The sequence below is a fragment of the Ischnura elegans genome, chromosome 12 (genome assembly GCF_921293095.1).
Source record: "Ischnura elegans chromosome 12, ioIscEleg1.1, whole genome shotgun sequence".
Classification (NCBI taxonomy): domain Eukaryota; kingdom Metazoa; phylum Arthropoda; class Insecta; order Odonata; family Coenagrionidae; genus Ischnura; species Ischnura elegans.
Genome location: NC_060257.1, coordinates 6,253,208 through 6,277,445, shown reverse-complemented (window position 1 = coordinate 6,277,445; position 24,238 = coordinate 6,253,208). Strand labels below are relative to the sequence as shown.

The following is a 24,238-nucleotide window of genomic DNA, read 5'->3' as shown; positions in this document are numbered from 1 at the left end:
GAAGTACAATGAAAACTCACAATAACCCATATTATCTGCTCTGCTGTGTTGGCTTTCTCACAATTTTGAGACTAAAAAGCTTCAATTGGTACCCTAAATCCTCCAATGCTTTCCAATGTCCCATTAATGAAGAAAATCTTCATAATGTGAAATTACATGCCGCAGTCCCAATAAGACATTATTATTTATAAATACTTGTTCTTCAATTGACGATCAACAGAAGGGATGGGAAGAAAAAAGCTTCTCATACTTCCCCACTAGATTCGACACTTCTTTGAATGCTATGATACAATTAAATGTCCTCATTATGGAAAGAGTTAGTAAGATATATAATGTAAAATAAAAAAAAAATATTTTTTCTCGGGTTTCAGCGTGGGTAAGATAAATAATAAAGAATACCTACCGCCATAATAGGTACAGAGAGTGGCAGATCTTGATGGCCTTCATAAGTCCTCCGAAACTACAAAGAGCTCAGATATGAAGGAGGAGCAAACCAAAACCAACAGCCAGGGCTTTTTGCCCTACGTATCTATGATATTAGGCAAAATTTCTAGGATTTTGAGGAGGTATAACATCGAAACCATCCATCGACTAATGTCAAGTTTAAGAGACTGCCTCGTTTGTGGAAAGGACCCGATTGGCCTTAAGACTCCAGCAGTTAATAAAATCCCTTGTGAGAGTGATGTTTATGTGGGGGAGACTGGGCAAACAATATCTACTCGACTCAAAGGCTATAGAGATAAGACTAGAAAATAAAAATGCCAACAGAGGTACCAGATATTTGATCAGCAGCTCTTGGAATCGAACTCTGAAAAGAACTATCATTGCCGGAGCTAAGTCTATACACTTGTCCACGGTGCTCCACGACAACAATCAGGACTTGATCAATCCCACCCCTCCTGATGCCGAGCTTCAATGGTCACTTCAACTATGTATTCAGTATCCTTGAGAATGTGTGACAAGATGGAACCCGAAACGTCGGCACTCTTCGAATATCTTACCCGTGCAGAAACCTGAGAAAATTTGAAATATTCTGTTCCCTGGGAGTGTAAAAATCATACATAAAAATATAGTTTGCATTACATACTCATCCCACAGGAGGTGTACGGTTGCCCCATTAGGTTGATAAACCACCACTGCTGTTAACAAAAGAGTGTGACAAGATTCTGTAATTCAAAATCCCGAACTATTCCCAGACTTCACAGATCTTCAAATCTCCTAATATTTTAACATTCTTCTTTAGATAAAAGTACGGAAATTTGAAGATTAAGACAGTTCATTAAGCAGTAATTTCAAAATAAATTGGAACCCCCTCTTTCTTGAATAAAATTAATGTTTTTGAAAGGATTCATTTAACAAAACTATCCACGTAAAATCCACAACGTTGTGGTTCTTATTTTTTCTGCACATCATGAGGTAAATTTTTATTTGCACCATGGATGAGATTCCATTATTTCTTTCCAATTCCTAAACCCCTGATTACGCAGTATCTGCACAGGGAAGGTAAGGCCTGTGAGCCAAACCGGGGAAAAATAACAAGTACGTGGTGCCATATTAGTACTCCTTATGTACATTTATTTATTTTCAGTACTCAGACATATATAAAGCAGCATTTGCACAAGTAAATTCAAATATGAAATGAGAACCAAGGTTAACCTAGAAGGGTGGGCAGAGGAAGTTGGAGGTGTTTCCTCTCATCATATGAGTTGGGGCAGGGAACCACTGGATTGGCAACTTATAAAAAAATACAACACAATCAATAGAGAGGTTTTTAGAGATGGTTGCGCGTTTAAATTTCATAGAAATGAGGCACAGGGGTGGATTTCTTCAAGGAGGTGGGCCGCAAAGTGAGTGATTTCTCTGTGAGAGAAAAACCTTTACAAACAGAGTATTTATCAAGTGACTAAATTTTTAATTGGACAAACAATTCAAAAGTAAATTTGTTTGGGATCATATTAACGTTTGCAGAAGTTACCATGGTAGTAAAAGGCATTGCCATGGAGTCGGAGAGGCTGAGGAACGAGGCAAGTTCAAATGGGAGAACTCCAGCATTTGCTCTGCACACAGCGCAAGAAACAGGGCCGTCTCTCGTGAAGGAAAACCAATCACCTCACACTCCATCTAAATGCAAGTAGCATTCTCACATTTCCACACTAGCCATTTGCATTATATGAAATGAGGAGGGATACAAAGAGTTACATACAATTAAAAAAATAATAAATACAACAGTCAATAATCAACAACAACATTGCAGAGTAGCAACTCTGTTCGTCGTTTGTCAGTTCTGAAGTGACCATCTGTTATCTCTGGAGAGGCGCAACAGCATGGTGGGCGGGGGTGTCTCTTCTTGATTGTGAATTTATGCAGTGGTGAAAAGAAATAAACATAACATCCAAGTATACATAAAGATTTCTCAACACATTGTGTCACCTTGGAACCTGCCAACTGCCAACAAAATCATATGTACAGAAAAAAATAATAATTCTCTAGTCAATATTATCAACAAAGCATCTCTCTGTAATGCAAATTCCTCTCTTTTTCCACTGCATACACGAATGCCAATATAAATTAAAAAATCTTCCCTATCCACCTTTTGCTCCCTGACCCGACCCACTCAAAATTACCCCCTCCCCTCTCGTTCACGCACAGAGATACATGCTCAACAAACACGCAAATCCTCACACATACATACACACAGACATGCCAGGAGTATCTACCCACACTAGCCACATATCCTCTCTTAACACTCTCTTTTCACAAGGAAACGTGCCCCCCTGCAAGGGTAAGAATAAAGTAAAATGTTGCCTTCCTCCCGCCCCTGCCCCCCCCTCAATCTCCCGTCGCCTCCGCACAATTAAGGGACCAACCGCACTCACATCTTTAAAACCATCCACCCCAACTTTCAAAGCTTATCAATAACTGGTTCTTTTTTTTGTAGCTACACTTTGGGGCTGACTTCCCAAAGACGTTCCATTCTTGTGGCACATGGAATAGCTGCAATAGCAATTATTAAAATGAAGTACCATGTTTTAGCTTTAGCTTCTTTTTTTAATCCCCGACTCCTTCTTGGAAATGCAAATCCCTTCCTTGAAGAGAAAAATTTCAAACAACCTAATTACATGTCTTTTTCATAAAACTGCTTATATAATGTGTGCCAATGCTACACCTCGGTTTCCTTTATTAACATGCACTCATTTTTGAAGTCTTCTAACGGAGCATCATGTCCTTTGAATGCTAAATTTACTTAACAACTTGCTCCAATCTTCTCTACCTATATATACTCTTTGTACAAACTTATTTTCAATGATCCTACAATCTTGAATCCAATACTGGATGAACAGGACAGCAGTAGGATATCGTTTAGCCATTATCCATCAACAAAACTTTTCCACACGCATGTACACGGCTGAAAAAAGAAAAAAAATACACTCACGCACACACTGCACACACAATGAGTGAGGCATAATGTAAATCCTCAATGCCTTCACGCTCAATTACACCTTCCTGTGGCCTTGAATCACACACTTTGTTCCACTTTTACCATAGCCGAGGCAAGTGCAGTGCTTTGGCACCAACCAGTGTGTATAGAGGAGAAAAGAAGCACTCCGGTTCTTGGGGCGGGGTCGTTTGTAGATGAGTGGAGGAAGAATCACAGGGAAAAGACCAGTCTACAAACAATGACGACTCAAATACTAAGTAGGAAAACCTAGGCTTCATTTTTTTCCATTTTCTGTCCATACATACAAAAATCTTGTCGTACTAAAAAAAAAAGAAGATAGTTGTTGAGGGACATGAGGCAGGGAAGAGCCAATCCTCCCGAACAATGAACACAACCACACACACCAATCATGCACGGCATACATTTCAAAATAAAGCAATCTCTCACATGCACTCACTCCCCTCCGTTCGCCACTGGAATGGACAGAGAAGCAGACAGCCATTCCGTATACCCGATGGCCCTCTCATCTCTTTCAAGAGGCAAGATTCTGAGATTATAAGATTTAACCTTCCTCCGTCGGCCACACCTCTACGAGGTCACGGCACCAAGAGAACACGAGCAAGTATTTACCAGGTTCGCAGCTCCTCCCGTTGGCGGCAAGCAGCCGTAGCTGCGGCCGTCACCCGAGGGGGGAGCACTGACGACTCGTTCACTGGGTTGCACACATCATTTCGGAAGCCGCAGTTTCTACTCATGTTAGGAGGATAACTCATCATCTGTACGTGAACACTGATACAACACACGAGAAATGATTGCTGCAACGTGCTGATCAAGAATCTGGCTCATCACGAGGGCAAGGAGTCGATGCTCTTGCTGCAAGAAAAGAGGTCTATTGCCTGGGTGGCGCGCCAGGTGGAGGAGGGTGCCGGCGGCTCGTCGCAGCATGTCCAGGCTGGTGCCCATTGCTTCGGGGTTGTCCCTAAGGGCTTGAATGCCGTGCTGATTGGCCACGCCCAATGCACTCGCCTCCGCCTGCTCCACAAAACCTACCAGAAGGGACACGACGGGAGGGGAACCCAGGGCCACGGACCGCGCCACACCCGAATCTGCAGCCGCAAAACAGTGCAAAAGATTCACAGCAAACTCCCTCAAGGCCTGCTCCTCCCCCTTGCACAGGAGCCGCGCTAGGGACGCGCACAGCTTTGAGAGCCGCGCCCGAGGGGGAGTGGCCAGCACAAGGTCCACATTGCCATCGGCCACACACAGTTTGCACAACGCCTCGAGGGCCAGTCGCTGAGGGGAGAGAGGCGATGACGGAGGAACAGTGGGGAGGGGGTCCTGGCCATAAGCAGCAGGGCACACGGCCCAGTGCAACAGCCCATCGAGCAACGGCCTCGAAATCTCCTCTGGATATTGCGTGAGATCGATTCTTCCAGCCACGTTGGCGGCCATCACGAGCACATCCTCCCTCAACTGGTGCAGCGTGTCCCACCACCACTCTCCGGAAGGATCCGAGACAGAGCGGCCAGAGCCATTGGCGCCCAAAGAGTCTCCACCCGATGGTAAGGAGGCATTGCCATTGGTGCTTTCCTCTTCTCGGTCGTAATTTCGGCGGTGACCAGCAGCACGACGAGGGTGTTCGTGATGAAGGAGTAATAATTTGCCAAGAAGGGAGAGGAAAGCAGGGGATCGAGAGAATTCAGACTCGTTGCCGGGCACAAACGTGAGGTTACGCAGGATGTTGGATAGACATAGACATCGTCTCGAGAGGGACTCCTGGGTCTCCGTGACAAGGAGGAGACTCCCCTCATCCCTCGAATAACATTCGTCCTCATAGTCTTCTAAGCGTCTCCTCTTGAGGGTCCCGGCAGGGTCTCGAATTTTCAGAGTTGAGCCGTGAGTTGTCAGAGTGAACGACTTCTTTTGTGCATCCGAATCTTCTTCGCTGTCCCCAAGCTCCTTCTCGCCATTGACGAGGCTGCAGCCGTCGTTATCCTCTTCGCCACCAGAGGCACAGTTACTACCAACTGTCTTCCCAGCAGCCTCTTCCTCAGATTTGTCCTCCGTCCCTTCCGATTTGAGGGTGTCCACACTGTCTTCATCTTTGCTTGCCGCATCCTCCACAGTCTCCTTCTTTATGCACACTACGTCACCACCACCGTTCTTAATAGTCCGCCTCTTCCGCTCGCAGTTCAACCTCTCTAAAGCTTGCACCTTGGAGGCATCGTCACTCTCCCCCACGCCCTCCCCTTCCTCCTCGTCCACCACTTCCTGCTTCACGCGCCCATTTGCCAGCCGCGCCTCCCCTTCGCTCTCCTTCTCCCCCTCGTCCTCCGACATCACCTCCTCCTTCACCACCACCACCCCACCACTCTCCCCCTCACTCCCCACAACAACCCCATTGCTCCCTGACACTGAATTCGAGTCCTTTACATCCTCCGCATCCTTCGTCTCCTCAGAGTCCACCTTGTCACTCTCCTTTGCCTTCCTGTTCAGCACACGCACAAAGGTCACATTGCCATACTCGCTACGAAAACAGGGCACTATATAACGCGTGCTATCACCAGGGACGACGACCGTCGTGGGGGCGGTGGTTGTCTCCGCAGTGGCACCATGCGTGGCCACGCCCTCTGGGCCCACGATTGCAGCACCCTCGTCCCACGCCCGGTGGCCGTCCATGATGAACACGTCCGTCTCCCGAGGCACGATCTTCACCGGCTCCCCTCGCCGCGACACCATCGTGTAGCTGGAGCCCTGGAGTAACACCAGGTGCTCCGAAGGGTCAATGTGGGCGGCTGCTCCAAGGTCCACCTCATCCTCAACCACTTCGGGTGTTTCATACCTGGAAAGAGAGTAATACCTGGGCATGGGTTTTTGGTATTTGCACCATTGCATCATTAGTATTAAGGAAAGAGTCCAAAGTGAAACAAAATTAGACACTGTGATAAAATTACAAAGCCTTTAAGAATTTATAAATATAAGAAGATCAGCAAAATGTTTGAAAGACAAGCCATTTGAAATAAATTTTCTCACCCTAAGTTTCCCGAGTAATTCAAGCTACTAAAATGGTATACAATTCAACAAAATTTTCCTCATTAAGAGAGAATTACAAAAAAATTTAGCATTACATTTTGTGCAGCAATGCTAGTTAGAGTACCATGCCAGTCACTTCTAAAAGGCAAGACCCATTATTAAAGAGTTGAGTATGTACTTGATTTTAAATCTAGTCAATGATTTTGTACTTGTATTTGTAAAATGATGTTGTGACAAAGTGTGACACACAGAGCATAGTGGATTACACAAATAAAACCAACAAAGTGAGAGTGTGAATTCAGGGTTAATAATAGCGATAGAAACCGTTTAAACAATAAAAACTACATAAATAAATGTTGTCAGGCATTCTATACGAAAATTAGGCCCAACAAAAATACATAATTTAAGCAACAATGAATCATTTCCCTCGAATAGTAAATATGTAACTGGCTTAAGGGAAATCAATAAATAACAGTGCTTTAAAACATCTTTTAAGCCATACAAGCATGGAACTATATGCTTAGTGAAATATGTATCACCAAAGATAAATAAAATGCAAGCAGATGCCAGAAGGCTTATCCGGAATGGATTTATCATACACCCAAACACATTTCCATTACTTGTTACGCAGAAGGAAGTAAGGTGCAGTTGTGAACAAAAAAATGAAGCAATTAGGCCTGAACTGAGGGTACAATTACTCATTATGGCATTACAGCAGACTCCCGGTTATCCGGGTGCGGATTATCCGTGCTGTGGATTATCCGTGCATGATTTTTCACTCTTCGTTGAAATTTTTCGCGATCTTTAAAAAAAAAAAAAATCGCCGGAGTTCCGTATTTAGTAGGATAAACTTAAAGCCGTTTCACATTAAATGGGTGCTCATTGTGTCATCCGTGGTGAGAAGTAGTGAATATAAATTCGTCTAAAGAGAAAAATGTCCAGTTCCGGGACGACTATTTAGCCTTAACTCTAATTTCTTCTCGCTACAGTTTTTGCGAAAATAAATTGAACGAAAGAATTCTAGCTTACGTTAAAAGTCAAATGCAAGTTTTGAAATCATCAGAAATGGATGGATTTACTAATATAATGAACAATTAGAATAACAAGAACACGCACAGTCGGAACGCGTCACAAGCGACGACATGGGGGTAGAATACGACCGGCCGCAGGGAAGGGGCTAGGCTGGGCAGCGGAAGCACGAGGAGAGGGGGGAGGAGGAGGGGGCTTGGAGGGGAAGGAGCGCGTTTTCTTACGACTGCTACGAGGTTATACAAACGTTCGTCTCTTGACTCCTCCCTTCGAGTTAAAGAGAGGAAGGTGTTCCTTGAATAAATGACTCGTGCAGGAAGTGAAAATAATTATGACGCTCATAAGAAATCAAGAAAGCAAAAAATAAAGATGCATTTGTAGCGAAAACATCTTAGCGATTTTTTCGTGCAGCCAAATACAGGAACTGGTGATTCTTGGATAAATCGATAAATGAAAGTTATGGTGCCATGCTTAACAAATTTTTAAAAAGTCAGAAATGCGTCGTGTTTGGACTCATTCTTTCTTATACTTGGTGCACGCTACTATTATCGAAGTCATATGGAGGCAAAACCGTAATTATGGAAAGTTGCTTACTGTCAGCGAAGAACACAGTGGGTGACTCATGCTGGCAGCTTGGTTCATATATTGGGGTCAAGGAAGTCAGGTTGCGTGAATAGAATTCTACTGGAGAGGAGGGGAAAAACTTCAAAAGATACATTTCCTATTGCCCTCAGGTAACTTGAAGCTTTTGCTCAAGGCTAGTGAACCTTTCTGGGAACTTAAAGTAATATGATATTTTATTTTGAGGCCAATAATGTATCACCTTCGTAACATATGATCCCTGCGCGAAACATAATCTGGGGTGACTTGGGCCTGTTGGATGGCCTTAGAAAGGTGGAAGGGGTAGAAGGGGTACGTTGAGGCCTGATGAAGAATGGAGGGATGAAGTCGTCCTAAACTTCGTAACTTAGTGATTACTTTTTGCTGACACGTGTGAGTAACTGCCGGCAGCAACATATCGATTAAGGCTTGAGTGTTGTGGGTCTCCCGCAGTCGCGGCTTATGCTTCGTGGTTCTCTGTTGCATGTGCCATCGTTAATTAGGTTGTCCGGTGAACAATTCATCCACCTGGAGGAAGTAGCATGGCTGATAAACGCAAGAAAATTGTGTTGACTGTAAAACAGAAACTGGAAGTGATTAATAAACTAGAGAAGGGGGAATCTGTGATAAAGATTTCCAGAGATTATGGCATTGGATGTCAAACAGTGCGTGATATTAAAAAAAATAAGACCAAGCTAATGGAATACGCTAGGAACTGTGACAGTGGCGCAGGACCATCAAATCGCAAGACAATGAAAAGTGCATCATACGAGGAGTTGGACGCCGCAATGCTTCAATGGTTTACCCAGAGGAGAGCGGAAGGCACACCTCTTTCTGGTCCAGTTGTCACAGATAAAGCAAAGTTTTTCTACAAGCAACTGGGCTTCGAAGGCGAGTTCAACGCATCATCTGGGTGGCTAACAAGATTTAAAAATAGACACGGCATACGTGAAATAAGTATTCAAGGAGAACGACTGAGTGCTAACAATGAGGCTGCAGTAGCGTTTCGGGAAGAATTTCAGCAGTTTGTGACTGAAGAACGGTATGACTCCAGCCAAATTTACAATGCTGACGAGACGGGGCTATACTGGAAATGTCTGCCGTCTAAAACGCTAGCGTTCGTGCAAGAGAAGCATGCACCCGGCCACAAATCCTCCAAAGAACGATTGACAGTGATGTGCTGTGGGAATGCTTCCGGGAGCCATAAACTTAGATTGTTAGTCATTGGAAAATCGAAAAGGCCTCGATCCTTTAAGGGCACTGAAGGAAGTCAGCTTCCCGTTGATTACTACAATCAAAAGGGAGCGTGGATGGACCGAGAGATATTTGAGCATTGGTTCCACTCAAAATTTGTTCCCCAAGTTCGTTTGTTTTTAAAAGACAAGGGATTGCCTCCGAAAGCAGTGCTACTCTTAGACAATGCCCCTTCCCATCCGAATGAGAAAATTTTAACGTCAGACGACGGATTAATAATTACTAAGTTTTTACCCCCAAACGTCACATCAATTATACAGCCAATGGATCAAGGCGTCATTGCATCAATGAAAAGAAATTACCGCGTTGGTCTTCTGCGAACCCTATCCATTGAAGATGAAAATTTGATGAACTTCTGGAAGAAAATGACAATATTAGATGCAATTCACGGTGTATCTCAGGCCTGGCTTTCGGTGAAACCTATCACACTAGTTCGTTCGTGGATGAAACTTTTGCTAGACCTCGAAGGTGATTTCGAGGGATTTTCAGAATCAGATGTGAGTGATCCCAACTTGGGGGAACTAGTAAAAATAATGAAAGGGTTCGAAAATGTTGATGTAGAAAACTTAAACGAGTGGTTGGAGAGAGACGAAAGTGAACCGGGATTCCGTCATATGACGGATGAGGACATTATTAACGCCGCGATCTCTACCGGAGTGGCGAGTGAGGAGGGGAGTGAAAGTGACGAGAGCGGAGAGGAGGGGAGTAGCGACCGCATGACTCACAGCCAAGCGCTCACCTGCGTAAAAAATTTGCTGCACTACATGGAACACTGTAATTACGATTACAATGACGTTATTGCAGCAAAAAAAATCCGTGATCAGGTGAAGAAAGCTGTCAACGAGTCCTTAAAACAAACTAAATTAACGGACTATTTGCGAAAATGAATATACGTATGATAATTTTGTGCATATTACGGAAAATTTAAGAAATAAAATGGAGTTTGGATTATCCGTGTTTTTTGATTATCCGTGCACCCTCTCCCCATCATTAGCCCGGATAATCGAGAGTCTGCTGTATATGGTTAATATTTTCTCTGTGAAATGGACTGGGCGAAGAAAGCTTGAGTGCAAAATTTCAGAAGCACACACACTTTTTTTTTTATCTCAAACGACTTGCTACCATTTTTTCATAACACATGCTTGTAATTTTAAATCTACCACTGAAGCAAATACAGTAAACTCTCGATTATACGAAGCAGGAGAGTACGAAATTTTTGATAGTATGAAGTGAATTAGTGGTCCCTGCGAAAAGCCTATGGTAAATACATGGTACTATTTGTTATTACAAAGTTTTGATAATACGAAATATTTTGAAATAACGAACAACGGGCTTGGCCCCCAGGAGCAAATGGCATTCATTTATACTTAGGCGAAAAATTTGTCAACGAAACTACATAGTTATTCCAGCGAAAGCAGCAAAAAAATCAGCGCCTCTGAATGTGGCACTTGCAAAATCGTAAATGATAGTGCAACTTTGGAGGGAAAGGGTTCGCCTAAAAACTTACAGCAGGAATCTAGGAAAAGTAGGAGTTCAGTAAAAATATTGTGGCTGACTCAATTTGCCTATTTAAGTGCACGCTCATAAACATCGCATCGGCAATAATTCGCAGTTTAACAAGTGAGGAAGGTTGCACGGGGTACTTCTTACACTCCTACTTAAACCCTACATACTTGAATCGTACCAAAAAAGTGCTGCAAGAAAATTGCTCAAATTTCAACGTTCTTACCGGTAAAAAAGCGACCTCGTGGCAACACTTTTCAAGTCAACAGGTGGAAGTATGAGGATGGAAGAGAATTAAGACGCTCAATGATGGAGGAAATATTTTTCATTTTTAAGTATTATTAAGTACTGAGCCAAAACGTCAATCTGAAATTATGAGCTTATTTTTTGGTTTGGCTAACCCACTATAAACATGATCATCAAACTTTAACAATGCCAGAAATACATTGTGTTTAGGGCTGATCATTTTCTAAATATTGTGTGGATTTAAAATTTTTCAATGTTGGTTTTCTTTTGTGAACTCTTGAAAATTATACCTCATTCATCTATACATCTATTCTATAATACCATCTTCTATTTTAACGCGCACAAAGTTGATGGAGCACGGCAGACGGATGAAGGGCCCGAAAAGAATTTACTTCAAATATTCACCGGTAGAAAATCATATCCTACGTAATTTATGATTGCAACAGAGTCATAATAAAAATAACTAATTAAAAAGATTGCACATTCACCTGAAAATACAGAAGGAACTGAAATATTAACCTACGAAGGTTATTTTGGGAACGGGCTGTGACCCCTGTTTTTCTCTTATTCTCCTCACTGAGCGATAGAGGGCATCACAAATTGCGATTAGGCGGGCAGCCGTAATAATTTCGTAAGTGTTGGAAACAAACAGCTATCTTATGCGTAGACAATATTTGCTATTCGCTGCTGACCACAAAATTCTCAGATTAAATTCTTGTACAATAATTTTCAAGATGTTATAAGATTACATTTTTTTAAATAGACAGAAATGTCTTTAGCACTAAGATCGTTAATATTTAACAATTAAAAATGGTAAGTTTAGGGTCATGTGATTTTTAATGATTTTTCACAGCATGAAATCCATGAGAGAGAGCATTTTTTTAAAATCATTGCTTGAAAAAGCAAAGAAAACGTTAAACAAGGCCACTTAAGACAGAAAAAGGTCGGTGGGAATAAATGCAAACATTTTTTTGCGACTCATTGAAAAGGTTTGAAATTACAAAACTCGATATTACGAAGTGCCTATTTTCTGGTCCCGCTAACTTCGTATAATCAAGAGTTTACTGTAAGTTATTTTGAATTGTTTTGGAGTAAATTACATGTAACAGCATAACTTCAATAAGGATCCTGCATTTATTGGGCACAGGTGGAATAGGTGCACAGTTATCACTTCCTACAATGCATGCTTTTCCGGAATAGTTCAGAGTCATACCACACAAAGGTGGTTTATTTTATTGTTCGGGACTGTATCCAAACATCACCACCAGCTAAAATTAAGTATAAAAAATGGAAAGTACTTTGCAACATCCAATCGAAAAGATACACACACCATAATTGTCTCCTCTCAAAATTTATCTCACTTTTTTAATACATTAGGTTAGCTGTGAATTTGACTGATTCAGTAGTGTATTTGGTATTACTAGTTTTATCTCAATATTGAGAATGTGGAGCTGTAAAAGTAGAGATGACATCTGCATGTTGAAATCTACTTAACACTCGGGAGAGGTTAGGATTATCCAAATTAATTTCCATAGGAAAAACTTCCCCATTGACCAGCCACCACACCACATTGCACATTATGCCATCTACCAAGCTAGCTAGAGCACCTTTTGTTCTTAGTAAATTGCCATGGGAATCAAGGAAACTGGATATCATAGTGGCCCGCTCAGTATTCTGGAGAGTCAAAGGTGTTTGCAGGGGAATTTCTTCTCGTGGTAACAAATGAGAATTTCACTGCTGTTCATGGCAGCATTCAAATGCACCACAGGCGTATTATACATACTTGCTTAATAATTCTGTGGTTTCAAGCACGAGTCAGTGGAATTTGTTCATCATTTCGAAACAATAAGAATGATTTTGTTTTCCCAATTTATTAATTTCAAAACTTTACCAAGGTTTCCAAGAGAATATTCATTATCAGGCCTCCTCAGCCTTGTAGATCCTCTCAGAGACCTAGGTGGCAGTGAAGTTTAGCAATGAATATAGGTCGGAAAACAAAATTATACTTATTATTTCAAATTAAAAAATACGTTCCTAATGAAAGTTTATCAGCAGCATTGGAAAAATAATAAGAGAACAACTGTAATATTAATGAAATTGAGGGAAGATGAAAGACAAGAGTCAAAAGCAACTACACAGGGACAGCTTTCATAAATCAATAAGCCCTCCGTAATTGGAGTGCTCCGACTCACCATTTCCTTTCTGCCTTGAGTCGGTCATGGCAGGAGCCTGTGACGGAGGTTGCGATGCGGGAGACGTTCGTGCCAGGTGAGTGCGCCCCTTCCAAATCCCCACCATCGGCTCCAAAAACATCCATCAGTGAGCGATGGAAGTGCTCGAGCAGGACGTCCAGCAGTCCCGGCATGTGGGCCAGCCCAAAATAAGCCACTGAAGAGTCGTCAAAGAGAAGAACGCTCAGCGCATCGAGGGCGTACGCCGTCTCGGCCAGCAGGCCTGACCGCAAGCACATCATCAGCCGCCACGCATCGACAGGGGCCACGTCGCCGCGGCACAGCCTTCTCCTCTTGTGTAGGATGGGTGTTGTAGCCTCGACGCTGTCTGGCGGGAACACCAGCTCCCTCTTGCAGCTGGCCGCCACTGCAGCTGCCGCCGCGGCCGACGCAGCTTGCTGCTGTTGAGACGGTGGGTGATGGTGGGCCGAGGATATGGGCGTGGAGTTGGGAGAACGAGGCATTCTGGGCAGGTGCGGCTCGCTACCCATATATCCCGGCTGGGGAGGAGTGCAGAATGAAATTTAGTAATGGGCATTGACACCCCTCACAATTATGTCACCTCACATTAATATGAAAGAATTACAAGGCTTGAAAAGGCCATGCCAAAAATCTTTTAATTGCATGCAAGAAACTGATATCATAAGAGATCTCATTAATATGGCAGCAAATTCTAAGAAACATATTGCACACTATCCGTGAAGAATGACAATTTTAGCTCTCAATTCTTGACATGAATAATTATATGAAGAGCAAAAAATAATAAATAATGAACAAGGAAGGAGAGCAACATTTATGGTAATTATTTCTCATTTATTAATACATTTACTTTGTTTTTTCCACCTTAATCACATTATGTCAAATCCCCATTTCTTTGCAAAGCAACCTAAACTATTTCAAAATGTAAGAAAAGGATAACAAGGCTAATTTTATTTATTAGGGGTTAGGCCAACAAGTCTTCAGCAAGGGCTTGTAAAGATGCATTAAATCCTAGAGGCAACTAAAGTTTCATGCAAATAGCTACAACAAGAAGAATGTACTAAGAGAGATCAGAGTATAAGATTTTTCATACGATACTAATTCAAGAATCAAAATACAGCCTTTGCAACACTCATTTGGACAATAAAAATAATTGCTACAACAAGTTTCTCTTCTTACACACAGTCTATCTCACTCGCATCATTTCACAGCCTTCACAATCAAACATACTTGACAAAACATATGAAGAAATAACATAAAATCTAATAAAAGTAACATTATCAACATGATGTAACATAAAAATTATCTCTTCAACAAGAGTCAAAGTTAAATGACACTTCTTGGTAGAGTATATTTTCAGACCTGTAGATTGGTACATTTAGAGATCGTCAATGGATAAAAACAAGTCTAAAATACATATTCATATTAAATTATCACAACCAAATCCATTAAAAAAAAAAAAAAGACTTCATTAATATTTTCTTATTTCCCCAACAAAGGAAAAAGGACACGAGATGAAAAGATATTTTAGAAGAGAAATTCTGATGGAATTTATGATCACGGAAGTACATATATTTGTACGTACAATTTTTTTCTGCCAAACTAAACAAAAATATTCATTGATAATAGAAATAAAATTGTGTGCATAGCATCCACATACATAAATCAGCAACTAGTAGAACACGTCCACGTCACATCACCTCCAATTGAATTTATATCTATTTTTAAATCTATGAAACGTCTCCAAAAAATACATAGAACCACAAGACTTAGATCTAACACATTTTGTCTTCACTGAAAATATCTTTCCATAAAATCAACTCTGCACCCTCTGCTTTCTAATAAAATTTGCAGATTGCACATGTTAACAATATATTCTGCACTTAGCAGTTTAAAATTACAAGTTCTTCATCAGCAAACTCAACATCCACAGGAACTAATATAACTTGGAAAAGTTAAATAGTTCTGAACTTAAAGGAAGATTGGTATCAGAACATGAATTTACTCCTATTAACCAAAATATTAGGATTTTTCCAAATGAGAAGGCTATTTTTAAAGACAAAAATAGACCTATTACATTACATTTTTACATCGCTGTCCTAAGTTTTTAGGTTTTTTTAGGTTTGATTGTATGACCCCTCCTCCATACAAGTTCATTAGTTCACTGATTACGATAAATTATTTCACATTTTTTCAACAGACACTTCATTTGTAGACAAGGCTTCCTCAGTTTTTCACAAAGGTGAGTATACTTGGTTTAAAAAATTTTCATCAGCTAACTCTGGTGCCTTCTTTAGGGATGAAGAGTGAGCAGCAAAATCCCGCAAGATGGTAGAAAAGAAAGCAGTCAAAACGAGCAGGCCATGAATTGTACCCCTGGACGAAAACCTGAGAAGCCATTTGCACAAGCTATTGCGTGGATTTTAGCATTCCTCAGGGCACCACTGCAATATGAACTTCAATTCTGAATATAAGGGGAATTTTTACACTGTTTGGAATATCTTTTATAGGATGCTCTAACAACCTAGTGAAATGTATGGCGAAAGAATGATTAGAGACTGCCCCGTTACACAGTTTACAACGCAACAGCCAAAAAAAATTATTCTAGCGTAGCAGCAAGTGTTGAAGATTATGCAATGCCAAATGCTAATTTACCATTAGAGATACATCATCTTAATTTAACTTTAACAGAATATCAGGCACGTAAAATCAAAATGAATGCAGCTTCTCTTAAAGTAAAAATTTCATCAAACTACACTATTGTACCAGATATTAACACTATCAATATGACTGCAGATTGAAAAACGAGTATAACTTCCATTCGATGCATGGTCGCTGAAGTAAATCGCCTGATGTAAATTCCAGGGGTAGATATTAAGTATCCACATTTGTTTCTAGCTCAAAATGCATTTCCTTGAAAGCATGATGATTCATACTGACTAATAAATTGGACAAGATTGGATAACATAGTTAATGTGATACACATTTTCAACATCAATTACTAATTATTTCAAAGAATAGAGTGCTGTACAAATAAAGACATTGGCACCTCTGACGTCAGATTTCATATATGTAATTCCAAAATCAAGGCATTTGAAATTTCCGAACCCGTGCACATGGGCTTCGCTAGGATTTTTAGGACAGGTATACATACTTCCACAATTGCTCACGAGCACCCACCCTTTATCCCTTCTTATCAATTTACTCTCTTCAGTGAAAGATTGTGAAGAAAGCATCCATACGAATATAAAATTTAAAAAAAGAACATTTTACCGTTATTTTTCTTCAATTCAACTTGCCAGAAGAGATAGAGGAAATATGTTATTGTGGGTTTTTAGAAGATTAAATTTTGTCCTAGATTATGGGGGTTTTCAAGGATACTTGAGAGATTGCCTGAGGACAAGCCTATGACAATGCTAAAAATAAACTCCTTTTTTATGAGATTTCCACTTATTTTTGCAGCACTTCCACTGAAGTTTCCCCTCGAGTGCTTCCTCAACACGTGAGAATTAAGAAACCACTAAGAAGACACTCTTGAGAAAGCTTCCAGCATGTGAGGGGAAACATCACTGAAATTGACACACAAATACATGGAAAACACGTTAAAAAGAAGTTAATTTATAATGAATGGTCTGTGAAAATTTTTAACATTTGTGACAGCGTTGACAGGATTTAGGCACAATAATTTAATGGGAAATTTCTTCACATCAAATTATTTTATTGAAAATCTTTGGATGCCTTCCCAATCAATCGAGCCATTTCAGTGGATAATCTCACAGCATATTTCAAATGAAGTCACACATCGACGGCCTCATCCAACAGAAATGTTAGTTACTTTATGCAGCACCCTATACTTTGAAGTTTGACTCTGGGCCCTAAAATTTCAACTCAACTTTCAACAGCAAACACTTTTATTACCCAATTTTTATCAAACTACCAATCTTAGAAAAATTTACCTTAACATGAAATAAACTTACAAAAAGTCTTAAGAGAAATCTATTTAATTTGATTCCAAAATCTGCTAGATTTATAAATATTGACTACTTGCGTAAAAAAATTAACAAATGTTTAGGGTAAAAATAGAAAAGGCCAGTAGCAGTGCACATGCCTTAGGCAGCAAGGATATAAGATAAAATAAACACTTTCATGGCTCTTCAATGGGCAATGGGCTATAAGGTAAAAGTATGAATCAGGAGTTCTAAATACAAAGGGAATACTTGGAGTACTTTGAGAAACACTTAATAAACTTTATAGATGTATAGTTATCTTAAAATTGAGCTTTTATAGCTTATTTTATGATATATTATGGATTACATCACCAATGATGAATAGAAACTTGCAGGTATTCATTAGTCAACTGTAAAAAGTTAAGGCAAAAAATAAGTTCAAGGAATGAAAATTTAAGGTTAAAGCAATAATTATTCAAGGTTAAAGCAGATTTTATAAAATAATATGAGACTCGACTAATCCTGAGTCAACGTTTTACCACAACAGCCTCAGAATCAACTACGTAAGCAAAGGGCCTTTTCCCCTGCCACAGAAAAGCATCTAGCGACACACAGCATGGATATAACCATAGGCAAACATTTTAACACATAAGTAAATGCGTTGAAAAGAGGGACGGAGGCAAGACAAGCCAAAGAGCAGAGACGATGGCTGGTGGGGAGGGAGGGAATGTGGGAAGTGCACAGGCAGACAGACGGAGTTCCTTCCCTCCGATTGGCATCCACAAATGCACATACAATGGCAGCAAGAGGTTAAAAAAATGTTCATTCCCAATGCATAATGAGCGTCTCTGGACAAATAACAAGGAGATGCAGGAGACCATGGGCCATACGTAAGGAACCAATCAGTATAGACACACAGAAATCTTGACTGACTCATCAGAAATGAGTATCTGACGCAAATGCACCAAGAATATCCAGTTAGTCCAAGCACAGAGAATGAACGAAGCCGCAGGTTAATCAAAGCAAAGTCAAACATATGCCGAGACCTCAGCTTTCCAATGGATTAAGAATAAGCAATTTTTTTAGTAGAGATTTTAGGGGAGATCATTGAAAGCCAACAGGTCTTGTCATCAGCCACTACAATGCCTTGGCGCACACCAAAGGACCTTGACCAGACGTTTACGCACAATGCAGCCAGCCATTCCACAGCATTTACCAACTACTCTGTGCCGTGGCACACGGGGGGAGGGGGACTGGGAGGGGGGATTTGACCATGCCCCATATCCCTGCCACAACTCGATGCCCTTAAAGGGAGGCGGCAGGGTGTCCACTGCAAAGCAATAAATGAACTCCCCCACACTTGCACGTTTCTCAGAGGAATTGCTCTCTTTTCCAGGGTAGTATCCAGTCCTAAACATAAGCATTTTTGGCTAATTATTACTGATTGGGAAAACATTTAACCACTGGAATAGTTATCAAGTCATTTTATAGTTGTGCTTAACATCTAAAGATGATAGAAACTTATCTACACACACAAGTTATTCCAATAAGAACAGATTCCATAAACCTTCTACATAATCTATTAACTTTAGCTCACACATTCACACATGAGGAAATAAAACTGCACCTGAATTACCACATTATAATCATCTTTAGAAGTACTATCATGGCAAACACTTGTTGCTACCTCCTACAAAAGATACCTTCCATAAAACTGGGCTACTTTTTGCCAGACCACGCATGAATCAAAATGGGCTCCCCATGCCAACTTTCAATTTCCCCCAATTTCAGTAAGAATTTTTGAAGTCTAACTGACCTCCTAACTTCCAATTTGCAGGTTAGAATTTCCGTGACTAAACTCTTCAAGAAACACCCATCTTGCCGCTCAAATGCTGCATGCGCCTCACCACCACTTTCCCCTCTTGGCTGCACCTCTCGAGTTTTCTCCCAACCACAACTTCATTTCCCTCACATTGCTATGACTTCCAGCCCCAAATTTTATATCCCTCACCAGTAAGACCACAGAACAACTGATCTCCAGGACACTACTCTTGAGTTCTTAGCAAATTGCAAATACTGCAAAAATATCATTGCTAGTTTCTTCGTGGTCCCCTTTTGTTTTTTGAAATATAACCGTTAGACCTATATTTTTATTTTCACATACTTATTGCTCTTTTTGCTTAGCCAAGTTGTTCCTCCTACCAAATTGTTTTTTGCTTCCAGAGCATAATGACTAGATATTCTACTCTAGTCTAATCCCCTCAGTTTTTCTATAAGACTGAAATTCCCTGAATAATGAGAATATTCCCCTGTGATTTTTGTGGTTAGTGGACACCCTGGGGTGGGCATCGTTCCTTGAGGCATGGGACATTACAGGGATGCATTGAGTGGGTTTTGTTTGTGGGGAGGACGACCCCCGCGCGGACGCAACGCCACACAGGAGGTGCCAACAGGGGCCTCTCCCTACCTGTTGGTGCTGGTGAGGGGGAAGGGCCGCGGCCGGAGGTGCCGACGGGGGTGGGGGCGCCTGCGAGAGGGGCGGCGGGGCCGATGCCGGCGGGGCGGGCCCCTGCTGTCGTGCCGCCTGACCCACTGGTGGCACCACTGCTGATGAGGGGGCCGTCGCGGACTGTCCCGGCTGAGGAGGCTGTTGGTGGGGATGCAGGGGTTGGGGAGGAACGGGCTGGGGGGCCACGAAACCCCCAGCCAAACCAGGAGGACCCTGGACACACACACACACACATATATACACACAAGGCACACTGACTGAGGGGGGTGTGCACAGACGGGGCAATATGCAGTGAAATGCCTTCGACCGCTGCTTCTCAGAGGGCAACAATCCGCCCTTTTATCTCATTAAGTGGATTTCAAATACCTTCAGAGGTGGGAGGCTGGTAAAAACATTTCAGGTGAGGGTGGGAGAAGATCATGTTTCTGATGAGGACGTTAGTGCATCAAAGTGAAGCCAGCAGAAGCCTGTTTATGGGCCTGATGCAGCCGCAATAGTGAAATACCATTTTGCTGTGTTTTTCTGTTAATGTGCATGTTAGATAAATAAAATGGTCAATTTTGGGGTATCGCGAGGCTGCTGAAGCACTCAGAAGGTATATTACAATTATACATCTCATCTACAAATTAAATAATTATTACATTTGATAAGCAATTTAAAACATCTATCTAGTTCTTATATCTATTTAAAATATCTGATCATGGGTAATGCACACTGCTAACTTCACTAAAATTGAAAAAGGATTCTCATACTGTATCCAGACAAAATATTGAATTTTCCAAGCCATTTTTATAAAAAGAGCCCTAGTATTTATGGTTCCCCAGGGGTAGAACAATATGGTAGACCCTTGCTCAAACTGCCAAAGCTAAGAAATATAGCCAATGCCTCTCCAGATACGGAAGAGATGTCTCAACAATGTGGAAAACTTCCACATGGACAAAGTTATGAATTTGGGGAGTCGAGTTTGAATTCTGGTAGAGGTAAAAGATATTTCCTCAGAGGAATTTTTTCAAATCGCCACTTATTAAACAAAGGTCTACGAATCAATTGCAGTCAAACCAGCCACATGTGTCCCATAACAGAATAAGGGAGAGAGGAAATGGGGTCAACTGCACACATCCCTTGGCCAATCGCTGTCCCTCACTGACAACTCACACTAGCCATATAACATTGCCACTTGGGCGTGAGTCGCTAACAATACTAGGACATACTATTCCTTATGCTGTCTCCTAAGAGGTGTGTCAATCCTTTTCTTTGCAGAGGTCTTTTGTCCATCACTGCCAATGGGCATTTTCATTTCCACCCTGGCAAACTCTCCTACTGCCCCCATTGCAGCTGGACTACACACAGCTTTTGCCCTCTGAGAGTTTGAGTGCTCTGAAATATCCATTGCGTACGCTTCATGAACATGCTGACTATGCCGTCAACCCCAAATATGTTAGTCATGCAGATTTCCCCAATTGAAGATAAAATTTCGGAATATGACACGAGTGTGCACCTTCAAAAAACCCTTAGCACGAGGGCTGCCACACACTTGGAGGCTGGATGCCAGGCTTAGATGAGCCACTAAGAACAGAAGTCTTTCAGAGTGAACATCATCTTAGAACCTCACTATACCTCTAGGTCTGACAGAAACATTGAATTGAAGGGGATATTTTTCGTAATGGATAGGTAAAGGAATTCATTTTTTCCTGCAGAACATCAATACGTGTGTATCTCCTTTTCTTCCTTTTTGTAATCGGCTAGTGTCCCATCACCCCACACCACATCATCACACCACATGCCCAGAGAGGCATCTCACGGGGCAGTATGCACACGTAGATGAATAATAGGATTTTCTGCCAGCTTCAGGATTTGCAGGAGAGCACACAAATTTCAGGGCTGCCTCCCAGCGCCAAAGATATCTGAATTCCACTGGACTCAGCCTTGTGTTTTCGGGGGGCGGGGGAAAGTGACGTCTGTTGTACTAAGGCCCTTTCCTCCACCTGGCCTGGCTTGCATCATCAAAACGTCATCGGAGTATATACTTCTCATAACATAAAATTAATTCATTGTTATTTACAACCTTATGTCCAGATGAAATTAAAGTCACAGCAATGTGACATAACTTCTCTATAATAGAGCCATAAATGAAAAAATAGAGGATTCCAATAAATGTAACACCAACTTCTAAACAAAAAGATGAATTTGCCAGGAGTATTAAAATTTAAATTACTCCAAACACCCAAACACAAATCCCAGTTAATTTCCTCGAGGAATCCCATGGTGGTTGCTTGCCTTCAGCAAATTAACACTCTCAACCAGAGATCCACAATGTAAAAATTCCACACCTTCCTAAGCAGCCACCACATCAACCCCTCGACAAACATTAAAATGGATTATAATTTGTACACTAACAGAGGCCAGGACATACCTCAAAGTGAGGAATAAGACAACATTAACCAGAGTAGAAATCAAAGAAAACAAACACAAACGCCCTATTTTATTCACATGGTATGTTGTTAAAACAAAGCTACCAACATAAATGAACTAATGTAAAAAATCATATTATCATCCTCTGTTTGACCTTAAATGAGCAGGTTAGCACACAATTATTGACCTAAAATACCACCGTAATGTACTTAATGGACACATAAGCAGGAAGAGAAACACACTGGATGACTACAGTGCAAGGACTGTCCTTCTTAGCATTAGAGAGCTAGAAAAAAGAGCCAGGGTGCCATAAAAGGCAACAAGCATGTTAATGGACATCTAAAAGAAAATGAAAGTGGTTAGCGGCTAAGACTTTGGAAGCAAAATGGCCAGAGAAAGAGAAGAGATGGACAGAGAAAGATGGAAGGGCAGCTCTATAAGTAGATCTGAGAATGGAATGAATGCACCAACAGACCTTGATGCCTGAAGGAGGTGGCATGGGGAATGCGCCCTTGGCATCGGGCCGGTACGGAGGTCGCATGGGTCCAAGGGGTGGCCGCAGCGGAGAGCTCTGGCCAATGCCGGGCGGCGCTGGCATCGAGGGCACCCACTGCTGCTGGGGAGGCTGCTGCTGCTGTTGCTGTGGTGCTGGCGGTGGCTGAGACTGGCCCGTGCCAAGAGGAGGGAGGACCCACTTACATTGTGAGGCGCGGCAAAAATCATTCCATCAAAACATTAATTTGGCATTCCATGCATCATTCTAGCATTAGGCTCTTGCCAAAGTGTAACGGAACAGAAAAAGCCACCAGGGGAGGGGGCAGGGAGGGGCGTAATAGGGAGGGACCCAGGCATAACACAAGTCTACAACATTCATTCAATGACATCCAAGGAGAACAATTGTCCCACTTACAACTTACTCCGTAATCTTTCCATTCTGGAAAATATACCTATTCCACTCCATGCTCTACTTCTCAGCAGTGGAAATCACTAGTCAGTCTAAACCTCCCCCTCCCATCTTGCCTGCGTTCACGATAGAATCCCCAGTAACATATTGCTAGTAATTGTCATCATTTCAGTGCAACTCATTACAATTCCTCACGTTAACAATAGCCTAGACCTGAGCATTATCATTGACTATTTGCTTTAAAGATACTTAGGATGTTCCATTAGATTTTAAATAATTATCCGAGTGATCACGGAACATAATCTATTTTAAGCCTGAAACTAAGGCAACTCAGATTAAGATCTCTTACTACCAGCCCCTCAAATTGACATGAGAAAAGAAATCCTCCCATGTTAGTTGAATGTTACAACTCAGGATTGGATAACTGTTTCATTTAAATGCAGTTTATATGTTGACGGACAGTCATGTTCCCGATGACTAATTGAACTGCCAACCAAGGCAGTGAGGTGTGAAATATGTAGTTGAATTGATGAAATTAAATGAATGAAAAACAAGATAAGTATAATTAAACCACTTCTAAATCATAATCTGAAGAATTCATAAACCTGCACAGTTTGCCACTTTTTACTGATAAGCCATAAAAATTCTCAAAAATTAGAGGTTACCTAATTCACACTATGGACTATGGTTGCCTTCAATAAAAGGTTTTGGCACCAAAAAATATCACAGATATTCTCAAAAAGCTTGATGCAAATAATTTATTGAAGAGCTTGAAATATTTTTAGTGGAAATGTTATGCCCCAGTCCCTCTCTTCAAATTATAAAAAAAAAACATTTAACTTAGCGTACATGCTCATATACTTGGAAACAAAATAATGACCCCATTCAATGGACACTAAATGACAAAATATAGCACTAATTCCCATGATAACAAGAGCAGTATCTGAACTAATTACCAAGTTAGTGAATGGCAACCTACAAAAGCAGCACTTAATTAACAGAAGCACAAAGAAACAATGAGATATTTTCCATAGATATAAAAGCCGTAAAAACTTATAAAATTATAATGATCATCCACAATTGGTGGCCATTTCCTTGGACAAAACATAGCTATACTATTACCATAATTAATAATGAAAGGAATAATACATT

At 41.3% G+C, this 24,238-nt stretch overlaps 1 protein-coding gene across 1 annotated transcript in view; it reads right to left on the bottom strand.

Annotated features, from left to right (window-relative positions):
- Window positions 1–1,547: 1,547 nt before the first annotated feature.
- The window catches only part of LOC124169525 (trithorax group protein osa), a 106,135-nt gene continuing 83,444 nt past the window's right edge, over window positions 1,548–24,238 (bottom strand). Inside the window, exons 19-22 of the mRNA XM_046548158.1 lie at window positions 22,658–22,876; window positions 19,729–19,983; window positions 13,297–13,835; window positions 1,548–6,299 (exon numbers count right to left, since the gene is read on the bottom strand). Coding sequence (XP_046404114.1) covers window positions 4,196–6,299; window positions 13,297–13,835; window positions 19,729–19,983; window positions 22,658–22,876 — 3,117 coding nt within the window. The 3' untranslated portion in view covers window positions 1,548–4,195. The remainder of the gene's footprint in view (window positions 6,300–13,296; window positions 13,836–19,728; window positions 19,984–22,657; window positions 22,877–24,238) is intronic.